This window comes from Pseudophryne corroboree, chromosome 1 (genome assembly GCF_028390025.1).
Source record: "Pseudophryne corroboree isolate aPseCor3 chromosome 1, aPseCor3.hap2, whole genome shotgun sequence".
Taxonomy (NCBI): Eukaryota; Metazoa; Chordata; class Amphibia; order Anura; family Myobatrachidae; genus Pseudophryne; species Pseudophryne corroboree.
In genome coordinates, this window is record NC_086444.1 from 875,483,078 (window position 1) to 875,497,436 (window position 14,359).

The following is a 14,359-nucleotide window of genomic DNA, read 5'->3' on the forward strand; positions in this document are numbered from 1 at the left end:
GCCCAGCATCCTCTACGGACTAGGAGAAAAGGATTTACCGGTTGGTATTAAAATCCTATTTTCTCTTACGTCCTAGAGGATGCTGGGGACTCCAGAAGGACCATGGGGTCTATACCAAAGCTCCAGACCGGGCGGGAGAGTGCGGACGACTCTGCAGCACCGATTGAGCAAACATGAGGTCCTCATCAGCCAGGGTATCAAACTTGTAGAACTTAGCAAAAGTGTTTGACCCCGACCACGTAGCTGCTCGGCCAAGTTGAAGTGCGGAGACCCCTCGGGCAGCCGCCCAAGATGAGCCCACCTTCCTGGTAGAATGGGCCTTCACTGACTTCGGAAACGGCAATCCAGCCGTAGAATGAGCGTGCTGAATAGTATTACAAATCCAGCGTGCAATAGTCTGCTTGGAAGCAGGATTTCCAATCTTGTTGTAAGCATACAGGACAAACAGAGCCTCAGTTTTCCTAACAAGAGCCGTTCTGGCGACACAAATCTTCAAAGCTCTTACGACATTGAAAGATTTTGGCACCGCCACGGCATCCGTAGCCACAGGCACCACAATAGGTTGATGTGAAAAGAAGAAACCACATTCGGCAGAAATTGGTGACGAGTCCTCAATTCCGCTCTATCCACATGGAAAATCAAATATGGGCTCTTGTGAGACAAAGCCGCCAATTCAGACACCCATCTGGCGGACGCCAAGGCTAAAAGCATGACTACTTTCCAAGTGAGAAATTTCAACTCAACCTTTCGCAAAGGTTCAAACCAGTGAGACATAAGAAATTATAACACCACATCAAGATCCCACGGTGCCACGGGTGGCACAAACAGAGGATGGATATGCAGCACTCCCTTCACGAAAGTCTGAACTTCAGGAAGGGCGGGCAATTCTTTTTGAAAAAAAATAGATAAAGCCGAAATCTGCACTTTGATGGAACCCAATTTCAGGCCTGCATCCACGCCTGCCTGCAAAAAATGGAGGAAACGACCCAGCTGAAACTCCTCCGCAGGAGCTTTCTTGGCTTCACACCACGACACATATTTTCTCCAAATACGGTGATAATGCTTCGCCGTGACCTCCTTTCTAGCCTTAAGGAGAGTGGGAATGACTTCCCCAGGAATACCCTTTCGAGCTAGGATTTGGCGTTCAACCTCCACGCCGTCAAACGCAGCCGCGGTAAGTCTTGAATACGCATGGCCCCTGCAGTAACAGGTCCTCTCTGAGAGGAAGCGGCCAAGGATCTTCTATGAGCAATTCCTGAAGATACGGATACCAGGCCCTCCGTGGCCAATCTGGAACGACGAGTACTGCCGGAACCCTTGTTCGTCTTATGATCCTCAACACTTTTGGAATGAGAGGAAGTGGAGGGAACACATATACCGACTGAAACACCCACAGTTACCAGGGAGTCCAGTGCACTGGCTTGGGGGTCCCTTGACCTGGAACAATACCTCGGAAGCTTCTTGTTGAGGCGAGACGCCATCATGTCTATTTGAGGAATTCCCCAACGCCTTGTCACTTCTGCAAATACCTCTTGATGAAGAGCCCGCTCTCCTGGATGGAGATCGTGTCTGCTGAGGAAGTCTGCTTCCCAGTTGTCCACGCCCGGAAGGAAGACTGCTGACAGAGCGCTCACGTGCTTTTCCGCCCAGCGGAGAACTCTTGTGGCCACCGCCATCACCGCTCTTCTTTGTTTCTTTGTTCCGCCCTGGAGGTTTACGTACGCTACCGCTGTTACGTTGTCCGACTGAATCAGGACAGGTAGACCTCGAAGAAGGTGTTCCGCTTGCAGAAGGCCATTGTAAATGGCTCTTAACTCCAGAACGTTTATGTGCAGACAAGTTTCCTGGCTTGACCATTTTCCCTGGAAACTTCTTCCTTGTGTGACTGCTCACCAGCCTCGGAGACTTGCATCCGTGGTCAGCAGGACCCAATCCTGGATTCCGAACCTGGGTCCCTCTAGAAGGTGAGAACTTTGCAGCCACCACAGGAGAGATATTCTGGTCCTGGAAGATAGAGACTTATTTTCCAGTGCATTTGCAGGTGAGACCCAGACCATTTGTCCAGCAGGTCCCACTGAAACACTCGGGCATGAAACCTGCCAAACAGAATGGCTTCATAAGCCGCAACCATCTTCCCTAGCACTCGAGTGCATTGTTGAATCGACACTCTTGCCGGTTTCAGAATCTCCTTAACCATGCATTGGATTTCCAGAGCTTTTTCCGCTGGAAGAAACACTCTGCAGTTCCGTGTCCAGGATCATGCCCAAGAAAGGCAGCCGAGTTTTCGGAATCAACTGAGACTTTGGCAAATTTAGAATCCAACCATGATGTTGCAGAACAGTCAGGGAGAGGTTCCACATTTCTCAGCAACTGCTCCTTCAATCTCGCCTTTATCAGGAAATCGTCCAAGTACGGGATAATTGTGACACCTTGCTTGCGTAGGAGTACCATCATTTCCGCCATCACTTTGGTGAAGACCCTCGGGGCCGTGGAAAGCCCAAATGGCAACGTCTGAAATTGGTAATGATAATCCTGCACCGCAAATCTCAGGAAAGCTTGATGTGGAGGATATATCGGGACGTGTAAGTAGGCATCTTTTAGGTCGACTGACGCCATAAAATCCCCCCATTCTAGACTGGAGATCACTGCTTGAAGAGATTCCATCTTGAACGTGAAAGTTTCCAAATACAGATTGAGGGATTTTAGGTTTAGGATCGGTCTGACCGAGCCGTCCGGCTTTGGTACGGCAAAGAGGCTCGAATAAAACCCTTCTCCCCGTTGGGATGGGGGTACCGGGAAAATGACACTGTTGACACAGCTTTTGTATCACAGAACTCACTACTTCCCTTTCTGGGATAGAAACTGGCATGGTTGATTTGAAAAATCGGTGTGGGGGGGGCACCTCCTGAAACTCCAGTTTGTACCCTTGGGACACTATGTCTAACACCCAAGGATCTAGGCCCGAGTGAAACCAGACCTGACTGAAGAGTCTGAGACGGCCCCCCACCGGCACCGGAGTCCTCATAGGAGGCCCCAGCGTCATGCGGTGGACTTGGCAGAAGGCGGGGGAGTGCTTTCTGGTCCTGGGAGAGCCTGCACAGCAGGCAGACCTTTTTCCCCTTCCTCTGCCCCGGGGCAGAAATGAGTGGCCTTTTGCCCGCTTGCCCTTATGGGGACGAAAGGACTGAGCCTGAAAAGACGGTGTCTTTTTCTGCTGAGAGGTGACCTGGGGTAAAAAGGTGGATTTCCCAGCCGTTGCCGTGGCCACCAGGTCCGATAGACCGACCCCAAATAACTCCTCCCCTTTATACGGCAATACTTCCATATGCCGTTTGGAATCCGCATCACCTGACCACTGTCGCGTCCATAACCCTCTTCTGGCAGAAATGGACAGCGCACTTACTCTTGATGCCAGAGTGCAAATATCCCTCTGTGCATCTCGCATATATAGAAATGCATCCTTTAAATGCTCTATAGTCAATAATATACTGTCCTGTCCAGGGTATCAATATTTTACAAATTATCAGCCCACTTAGCAATACTCACCCATGCCGACGCCACGGCCGGTCTGAGGAGTGCACCCTTAGTGACATAAATGGCCTTTGTTGTTTCCTGCTTACGATCCGCAGGATCCTTGAGGGCAGCAGTGTCGGGAGACGGAAGCGCCACCTTCTTGGACAGCCGTGACAGAGCTTTGTCCACATTGGGAGAGGACTCCCACTTTTCCCTGTCGTCAGAGGGGAAAGGATATGCCATAAAAATTCTCTTGGGAATCTGCCACCTTTTATCAGGCGATTCCCAAGCCTTTTCACAAAGAGCGTTCAGTTCATGAGAGGGGGGAAACGTCACCTCAGGCTTCTTTCCCTTATACAAACAAACCCTTGTATCAGGAACAGCAGGCACTTCAGAAATATGTAAAACATCTTTAATAGCCACAATCATGTACTGAATACTCAACCAATTTTGGATGTAAACTGGCCTCACTATAGTCGACACTGGAGTCAGAGTCCGTGTCGGTATCCCAATCAGCTATTTGGGTAAATGAACGCTTTTGTGACCCTGAAGGGACCTGTACCTGGGACAAGGCGTCCTCCATGGATTTTCTCCACGTTTGTGTCTGAGAATCAGATTTATCCAGCCTTTTAGACAATAACGCCACATTTGCATTCAATGTAATCAACATATTCACCCAATCAGCAGTCGGCGGTGCCGACAGACTCACTCCCAAATCCTTCTCTGTGCCCCCAATAACTTCCTCCGGGGAGGAGCACTCAGCCTCAGACATGTCGACACACCGTACCGACACACATCCACTCACACTGGCTATAGGGGACAGACCCACAGGGAAGCCTGTTAGAAAAACAGAGGGAGTATACCAGCTCACACCCCAGCACCCATATAATACTGAAAAATAATATATGATGTGTGCGCGGTTAAAATAGCACCAAATTTTGCTCCCCGTACTTGATCAGGAGAGTGGAGGTCCGGGCCAGAGTCTCTGCAAGTCTGTGAAAAGAGAAAATGGTGCTGGGAAGTTGTGAGGGCTAAGCCACTCCCCCACCTCGGCGCGCTGTAGTTCCGCTCAATTTTAAATTTAGTGCCTAGGGCCCTGTAAGTGCCGTTGGAAGTATGTGTGGGAGCATGGGGCGCAGCGCGACCGCTGGACCTCGTTACTGAAGCCTTCTGCAGTCACTGAAGTCTTCTTTCTTCTATATACTCACCCGGCTTCTTTCTTCTGGCTTCTGTGAGGGGGTTGACGGCGCGGCTCCGGGAACAAGCAGCTAGGCGCACCAAGTGATCGAACCCTCTGGAGCTAATGGTGTCCAGTAGCCTAAGAAGCAGAGCCTTTAACTCAGAAGAAGTAGGTCTGCTTCTCTCCCCTCACTCCCACAAAGCAGGGAGCCTGTAGCCAGCAGGTCTCCCTGAAAATAAAAAACCTAACAAAGTCTTTTCAGAGACACTCAGGAGAGCTCCCCTAGTATGTGTCCAGTCTCTCTGGGCACAGAATCTAACTGAGGTCTGGAGGAGGGGCATAGAGGGAGGAGCCAATTCACACCCAAAGTCTTATAGTGTGCCCATGTTTCCTGCGGATCCCGTCTATACCCCATGGTCTTTTTGGAGTCCCCAGCATCCTCTAGGACGTAAAAGAAAATGTATTTAAAAAAAAAAAAACACACACACACACACACACACACACACACACCACAACATTTAACTGAACTGAAATATTTTTGCAAATGTTGCATCTAATCTGAAGGCAATAAGTAAAAATACCTTCTCTCCCACCCTGGAACTTCACTCGAATAGTCTTGTCAATGTATTTGGATAGGTCAAGAATGCTTTCCTTTTTCTTCTTTTCCTTATCCTTGAGCGGAGGAAAAATTAACACTTTAACAGGGTACAAAAGGGTGTGTGTGTCAAGAACTAACAGGCTCAGTGAAAGCAGTATTATTCAAGTTATTGGTAAATGTGAAATAAAAAAATAAAAAACAACAACAACCTGCCTCGACTCTGAGGAAGGGTTAAGTGAAACACTTAAATAAAAAAGAAACAAGAAAAAGAAAAAAAAAAGCCTAACACATCACTAGTACAATTAGTACAAGGTGAACAAGGAAAGTTACACTATTAACACATTCAACTATTAGGAAAATAGTCCAAATAAACTACAATATTGCCATAGGTGTTCTTTTACCTATTTGCTGCTAAGGACAAATGGGATTCAAAAGGGGTGGGGGCACTTGCCTTAACCACTTGCCTGGCATGGTTGCATCAGATGCGACCATGCCTGCAAGCGCTCTATCTGACCTGGTCGCACAGGATAAGACCAGTCAGAGAGTGTTAGCAGCATCAGTGGAGGGAAACTTCCCTCCGCTGCTGCTGTCAGAGGGACCGGAAGGTCCCTCTGCCTCCCCGCACCCTCCCCTACTGATTGCTGATCGGTCAGCACGGCAGGATCCCCTCCCCCCCCCCCCCCCCCTCCAGCGGCTGCAGACAATGGCAGCCACTGGGGAGTGTAAATTAACCCTCCCAAGCCACCCCCAGACCCCCCACCCACCCCGTATACCTGGAGGCTGTCCCGGCTTTCAAAATGAAAGCCGCGATGGTCCGACGGGCGTGATGTTCCCGATCGATGTTTCGATGTTTTGGGGGGGGGATATTTTTTTCAAAGTAAAAAAAATATTTTTTCTTCTTTTTTTTTTACTAATATCAATTGGGATAGGGTTAAATTCATGTTCCTCACCTAACTCACTCATAAAAAAAACCTGACAATTTCTGGAGTGGGTTTTTGCAAAAGATATAGTCAGTTAAGTCGTTAAAGTCCACCCCTTACAGGAGGGCAGGGAAAGGTATGACATTTTAACAAGCCAGGAAATAGGTGTGGGCATTAAAAGAGCCGTCACTCGTTCAGGTAACCTCTGTCAAAGTCGAAAAATATTGTAATGCATATACCCTGTACTAACCCCATGCACATGCCCGCTGAGCGTGCACTCAGTCTGCCGTGCGTGCACATATCCGCAATTTGCGTAAAGTAGCTTCCCACGGCCATGCGCCTTAGCGCGTGGTATGCGCATTTACGGTGGAGTTTGTCAGCGCGTAGAGGGTTATTAGAACATTACATATTTAACCAAAAGTGCATTTTGTACCCATAGCTCCCCTGCACCACATCAGCGAGTATTAATAGTTTAAACAGTTCCAGGACTAAGGGATTCGCCTTTGCATGATAGGAAGGGTCAGATAAAAGGTTGGAAGGTGATGTCTAGTATCCAGCTGTAAGGTATTTTAAGAGTAACATTCCGGTGTTGGTTAGAGAAAGATCGCATGTTCCTGCGTATAGTTATGTGCAAAAGTAGAATATAGATATTAACTGTATTTACTGTATATAATGTATGCGGCGGGAATCCAGTGGATACCACCCACCAGAGCAGTTGGGGAAAGACATCGCCCATCTTTTCAAATCAACCTATGACCTCTCCTGTAATGAAAAGACACATCTCTGTGTCCAATGGACAATGCGATTACAGTGACCATTGTATTGTGTATGTAAGTTGTGTATAAAAAGCCCATTGTTGCCTGGCTCGTCAGAAGACTCTGAACGCTATCTATGTGACGAGCGGAGGACCGGCCGGGTTGCGCTTGCGAACATTCTCACGTATGTACATTCTCTGTAGCCATTATTCTGTTTAGATTTATCTTGTTAGCCTGTAGTGTATGATTTGTACTGTTTTACCTTTTGGAATAATCCACGGTGGCCTTAGAACCCTGTGGTTTCAACTACAAATCGGTGTTGTGTCTTCACTTTCCTGCAAGGGTTTTAAAGTATATTTATCTGTATAAGGTTTATAAGTCTTGAAAAGGTGAACGCACTGCGGGTACTTTATACCGTCAGCGCTACTTAAGGTTTAAGGTATAACATCGTTGCCGTACTTTGCTGCTAAGGGTTTAAAGTGTAATCATATCATTGCATTGTATCACTATCAAGGTTTAAAGGTTATCAATTGTGTGTGCGCACGCTGTGTGTACTCTGTACACTCAGCGCGGCGTGGGTACACCAAGTACGTACCACGTGCGGGACTCTGTACGCAAATAGCGTACAAAGTGCGTAGCACGTGTATTCAGTCTAGCGGCCATAGCGGCTCCACTGTAAAAGTGTATTTAGAGGTATAGCTTTACGGTCTAAGATAATATCGACATTATCAATTGGGAGCTCGTCCGGTTCTTCCTCATACCCGCAGCCTAGTAGGTTTACGCAGACTTTATCAGCAAAGGGCGTATCCCCCGTAAGCCTTCTCTTGGTCGGTGGATACACTAGTGCTGATTAGATAAGCGTCTGCCCTGCATGGTTTGTAGGGATGCTGGAGGGATCCGTAAGGTAAGAACGCAAAACTAGTTTAAAGTCTGTAAATTTCTGTCTGGCGCCAAATGCGCACACAACACACGCATACACCTGTATTTTGTACTCTGCATATCTGCTCGCATTATTGCCATAACCATTGATTACTAGATTCATTGTGACCTGTACTGAGAAAATTTGTTGCTATTTAGTTAAAATATAGAGTTAATATTTAAGGGAGTAAGTATAAGACGCACACGCAGCCTGGCCTAGTTGTAAAGGTTTATACAGTAGAAACTGTGTGGTGTGTTAAGTGAGCGATTATAGTCAATTATCGCTTACATTTATAGAAGTGTGGGATTTGTAGTACTGCGGACGTACGGCCTTTGTACACGTGTCTCGGACAAAGTACGGGACTGCGTACGCAACGTAAAGGCATACACACGTGGCGTGTTCACGCAACGTGCGTAAAAGGTACGGCCGCCAAGTACAAATCACACAATAGCATTGTTTTAGTTTAGGCGCGAGACGGTAGCCACGCGATAATAGCACAAATTGATCAGTTTCCAATATTTAGTTTAAAAACCTTTTTTACTGTATTACCTCTGGAATTAAGGCTGTTTTATCTGAATGAAAGTTAATTTTCTGTACAGAAAAACCGAAGTGTATATGAGTGAACGAACGTGAGTGTGCAAACAATAAAGGTTTTGTGGACCCAGGGAATTCGGGATCCCGTAGGAGACCACACCAGGTGAGTGGACACTTGTTAACGTGAGCAAGCCACTCTCACGCCACCATTGATTAAAGTACAAAGGAGCGAAGGTATAGAGAACAGCAGACCAAGAGGTCAGCGAAGTCAGAAAACCGCTGACAAAGTCAAGCGAAGCTCTGAATACCGCGGCCTAAGAGGTCAGCGGAGAGAGAGCGCAGCCCAGGTGGTTGGCGTAGAACCCATATAGGCCCGTTCAGATACACTCCAGCTGAGGTTTCGCAGCCTGAAAAACGATTCCATTGGTCGTACGGCGGATAAGTAACAGTTACCTATACGCTGTGCGATTGGACCGCGCGTTCGTGGGTGCAATACTTAGCTCACCGTGATACCCTTTTACGAGTTTTGCGTAAAATCGCGGGATCATAAGCGCTAGGTGTAACACACGCAAACGTGATTTGTGTAACTTTTTTTGTTTTAAGGGAGTTTTCGCTGGTCACTCAGGAAATCTCCAACGACCAATATTTACTGGGAAGGGTAAGTCACTCCCATATACTTTCAGTAAATAGAGGTTACACAGGGGCCCTAGGTTGGGTATGTACCGGCACTGACGACAGTGTTTAGGTGTATTGGCCAACGTGGGCGTGAGTGGGTGAGAGCACTCGTTGAACTTTCACCGTTGCCTTATTTTGAGTATTTTGGTTTTTTGTAGGAATTAGCTGAGAAGGCAATACCTGCAAAAGATGGGGGCCAGTTGCTCAAGTAAGGGACGATCAACCAGGGTTCAGGTTGATATTCCGCAGCCCAAGGGGTCGGCGAGGTACATAATGTGTGAGAAATATGGATCACACGCAGAGGTTTTATGCAATGAATGGGAATGTATGACTGCAGAAGATAGGGAACCATTCCCTAAGGTAGGCAGTTTTAATCCAGAGGTGTTGCAGAATTTAAGGATTAGGATATGTCTGTTAAAATCCCGAAAACAAAGGATCAGACACTCAAACTGTTTACATTTATGGCAACAAGAGGGTGATATGCAGAGGGAACTAGCTCACGCAGCCAGTCCCAAACCTAGCAGGAAACTGATTGCAACGCAACCACCACCACCGTATATTACAGGGGAGAAAGTGGCTACAGACAATGGCATACTAATATATGATAAGAGTGAACTTGATAAATGTATTAATGCTAACCCGTGCAAGTTGTATCCCATCTTAAACTTCCCTCAGGACTGCGACCAAGAAGATGAGCCCAGCACGATATCGGCACTCTCTCTAGCAGCCACCATACAAGACACACAAGTGGGCACGGCCCAACCAGTAAGAACAGTAGCAAAGGCCCCTAGCGGAGGGACAGGTGAGGTCGTGTCCACAGGTAAGTACGGTACAGTACATTATGCAGAGACAATTGCACCTCACATTGTAGAAGCAACTCAGAATGATGTAATTGAACTAAATCCTGTCAGGGTGATCGCAGTCCCCAATGGGAAGACTGACGCTCAGGGAATCACTCCAGTCAGGAACATTGCTATGCATTGTCCTTGGTCCCGGACAGAATTGAGAACAATTATGTCTGAATTTCCCGATCCCAGAAAGGATCTAGCCGCATGTCAGAGGTTTATCAGAGAATTAGGTAACGCCACCGAACCCACAAACAAAGATTGGCGGATAGTGCTACGGGCATGTTTGCCCTCCAATACTGACCCTGTGAAATTCATTGCCGATTGTAAATTAGACGCAGAAGTACCTCTCACTGATGAATACACTCAGGAGAATGTACGACAGATCAATCTGCAGTTAGGAGTATATTTCCCTACTGTTGTCAAGTGGAATAAAATCTTTTCCATAAGACAAAAGGAAGGTGAAACTGCTTCTGAATATTTCCATCGAGCACTGCAGGAAATGGCTAGATACACTGGGGTCGAGGACATTAAGGAAAATGTACATCATAGAGAGGTAGCGGTGTCCGTATTAATGGAAGGCTTAAAAGAAACGTTGAGAACAAGGGTACAAACCACTCAACCTAACTGGAGAGGTATCTCGGTGGCTGCATTAAGAGAGTCCGCTATCGAGCACGATCAGAACATCATTAATCACAGGGAGTCACAGGGGGATAAGCTGATGACAGCAAGTATAAAAGCCCTGACAACATCAGCACATCAACATCAGCACAAAGGAGGTACCCACCTAGGAGGGACTGGCAGACCTCTGGAAATTCTCAGCTACCCCCCTCACATATTGTAGCTGCCAGCGCGCTGCAGGAGGGTCACAACATACAATAGGGGTTAGGCCACACCTGTAGTTTGCAGCCAGTAAAGTTGATTGCTAGCCTTGGAAATGAACCAGAGGTTACAGTTGATGTAGCTGGTAGATCACTACCTTTCCTTGTAGATACAGGGGCAGCCAGGTCAGTGTTAAATTCAACGGTAGGTATGAAAACCACGGGTAAAACAATTTCAGCAATGGGGGTAACAGGAGTAGTGCAACACTACCCTTTAAGTAGACCAGCGGAGATTACGATATGGCCTTTGCAGACCAAGCACTCCTTTTTGCTAGCTGCATCGGCTCCGACTAATCTACTTGGGAGAGATTTATTGTGTAAGATGAGGTGTCATATATTGTACTCCTGAGGGTGTCTTCTTAGATATACCTGAGAATCATGTTCAGGAAGTGCAGGATATGTTAGACACCCCACAAAGGTTAATGTCACACTCTGCTGTTATAGACAGGTGTCCATCCAAGGTAGAGGAAATGATCTCCCAGATACCGGAATCCCTCTGGACCAAAGATGGACAAGACACTGGATTGATGGCAAATGTAGCTCCTGTAGGTGTGCAAGTAAAAGATGGTAGATTAGCTCCACAAATCCCACAGTATCCTCTGAAGCCAGAGGTGGAATTAGGAGTGTACCCACTCATAGAGCGCTTGCTACAACAGGGCATCCTAGTTAGGACGTCTAGCACTGCCAATAGTCCCATCTTCCCTGTGAAAAAGAGTGGGGGGGGAGGGGTTACAGGCTAGTGCAGGATCTACGGGGGATAAACAAGATAGTTGAGAGCCAATTCCCTGTAGTGCCAAATCCAGCTGTAATCCTCATGCAAATTCCCCTTACTGCGAAATTTTTCACTGTCATTGACCTCTGTTCTGCTTTCTTTTCGGTCCCTCTGCACCCTGACAGCCAATATTTGTTTGCATTTACATACAGGGGAGTACAGTACACCTGTACTCGCCTACCCCAAGGTTTCATTGACAGCCCAAGTATTTTCTCCCAGGCTTTGTATGACTGTTTACAATCCTTTCAACCCGAGAGCGGATCAGTATTAATACAGTATGTAGATGACTTACTGCTGTGTTCAGATTCACTCGAGTCGTCCTTGAAAGACACGAAACAGCTTCTGTTTCACCTTTCTAATACGGGACACAAGGTTTCAAAGGATAAGTTACAGTTGTGCCAGACCAAGGTAAAATATTTGGGACATTGCTTGACACAAGGACTTAGACATCTCACCGCTGATAGAATACAGGCGATTCGCGGCATGACTACCACAAACCCAGCAGCAGATCCGCACTTTCCTTAGAATGTGTGGGTACTGCCGAAACTGGATCCCAGGATTCTCCATACTGGCTTTACCTTTGCAGGAAATGGTCTCCTCGAACAAACCAGATCGGATCTCTCACACAGATGAGTCCGAACTGGCATTTGAAAGACTTAAACAATGCCTATCACAGGCACCTGCATTAGGCATGCCAGATTATGGGAAACCCTTTGAGTTGTACGGTACGGAAAGTGCTGGGTGTGCGGCAGGTGTCCTAACCCAGAGACATGGTGATGCCAGCAGGCCGGTAGCTTACTACAGTGCACAGTTGGACACCGTAGCACGGTCTCTCCCCACATGCTTGCGAAGTGTTGCAGCGATAGCTTTGCTAGTGAGTAAAAGCGAAGACGTAGTGTTGGGACACAACCTGACCATCCATACACCTCATGCAGTGTCAGCCATACTGAACTCTGCCCAAACCAGACATGTCTCATCAGCACGGTTTACAAGGTGGGAATTAGCACTAATGGCCCCTGTAAACATCACCATAAGGAGATGCAGCGCACTAAATCCTGCAGCTTATCTCCCAGGTGTGCCTGGACAGGCACAAAGGGTGGAGGATGAGAGTGATGGTGAAGGAAGATTTAGTACAGACACTGACACACATGATTGTATGGAATATCTGAACCAAACTTAGACCCGACATTAGTGACAACCCACTGGAAGGCGTAGATTTAACTTTTTACACTGACAGTAGTTGCCACAGACAGACGGACTCGGGAGACTTGTGTACTGGATACGCAGTCGTAGATGACAAAGGTATCATAGAAGCTGAACCCCTGGGCCCACCGCACTCAGCACAAGTTGCTGAGCTGGTCGCCCTAACCAGAGCGTGTGAATTGGCTACGGGTAAGTCAGCCAATATATATACAGATTCTAGGTATGCCTTTGGAGTACTGCATGATTTCGGGGCCCTATGGCGCCTCAGAAATTTCATGACGGCAGCTGGCACACCTGTAGCGCATGCATCCCATATAAATAGGCTTCTAACAGCGATACAGAAACCTGACAGAGTGGCTGTTATCAAGTGCAAAGCCCACACTTACAGTCAAGACCCAGTGTCACTTGGTAACAGCCGGGCAGACGAAGCTGCTAAATCAGCAGCCAGCACCCCCATACAGACAGATATCACACAACTGATGGTATTCAATACCGTCAACACACAAAAATTAAGTGAAATGCAAAATTTGTGTTCTCCACAGGAAAAGGCAGTCTGGAGGTCAAAAGGATATGGCCAGGAGTCCTCAGGACTCTGGACAGATGGACAAGGTAAGCCAGTAGCCCCTAGAGCATATCTTCCAAGCTTAGCTGAGGCGGCACACGGTCTGACTCATCTGGGCAAAAAAGGCATGTGTAAGCTGGTGAGAGCCTACTGGTGCGCACCAGGATTCTCTTCTCATGCGGGTAAGAGAGCAATGACATGTCTTATCTGCTTGAGGAAGAATATTGGAAAGTCAATACCAACAGAACCATCCCATATCCCACCAACAGACGGCCCTTTCCAGGTAATACAAATTGATTTCATACAGTTGCCACCCTGCAGAAATTTAAAATGTGTTAGTTTGTATTGACGTGTTTTCAAATTGGGTAGAAGCGTTCCCCGCTGCCACAAATACCGCTACGTTTACTGCAAAGAAAATAGTGCAGTAATTTGTGTGCAGATATGGTATCCCTAGGATAATTGAAAGCGATAGGGGTACCCATTTTACAGGTGAAGTCTTTCAGGTTATGTGCAAACTGATGGGAATTAATAGTAAGCTGCATACTCCGTACCGCCCACAGGCGAGTGCGAAAGTGGAAAGAGTAAACAGCACTATTAAGAACAAGTTGAGCAAAGTGATGGCTGAAACTGGATTGTTGTGGCCAGAAGCTTTGCCACTTGTATTGTACAGCATCAGAACCACTCCCAGGTCCCCCCTTAACCTATCACCCTTTGAGATTCTTTTTGGTCGACACCCCCATGTAATGATTGACCCCCAGGATGATTTGAAATGCAATAATGGAGGTGACTGTAAAATAATAAGATTTTACTCACCGGTAAATCTATTTCTCGTAGTCCGTAGTGGATGCTGGGTACTCCGTAAGGACCACGGGGAATAGACGGGCTCCGCAGGAGACTGGGCACTCTAAAGAAAGATTTAGTACTACCTGGTGTGCACTGGCTCCTCCCTCTATGCCCCTCCTCCAGACCTCAGTTAAGGAAACTGTGCCCGGAAGAGCTGAC

At 47.3% G+C, this 14,359-nt stretch overlaps 1 protein-coding gene across 2 annotated transcripts in view; it reads right to left on the reverse strand.

Annotated features, from left to right (window-relative positions):
* Positions 1-14,359, reverse strand: part of LSM7 (LSM7 homolog, U6 small nuclear RNA and mRNA degradation associated) — a 57,541-nt gene that overhangs the window by 23,551 nt on the left and 19,631 nt on the right. For both annotated transcript variants that reach the window (XM_063920071.1, XM_063920072.1), the window contains exon 2: positions 5,275-5,365. In XM_063920071.1, the coding sequence (XP_063776141.1) occupies positions 5,275-5,365 (91 nt within the window). The remainder of the gene's footprint in view (positions 1-5,274; positions 5,366-14,359) is intronic.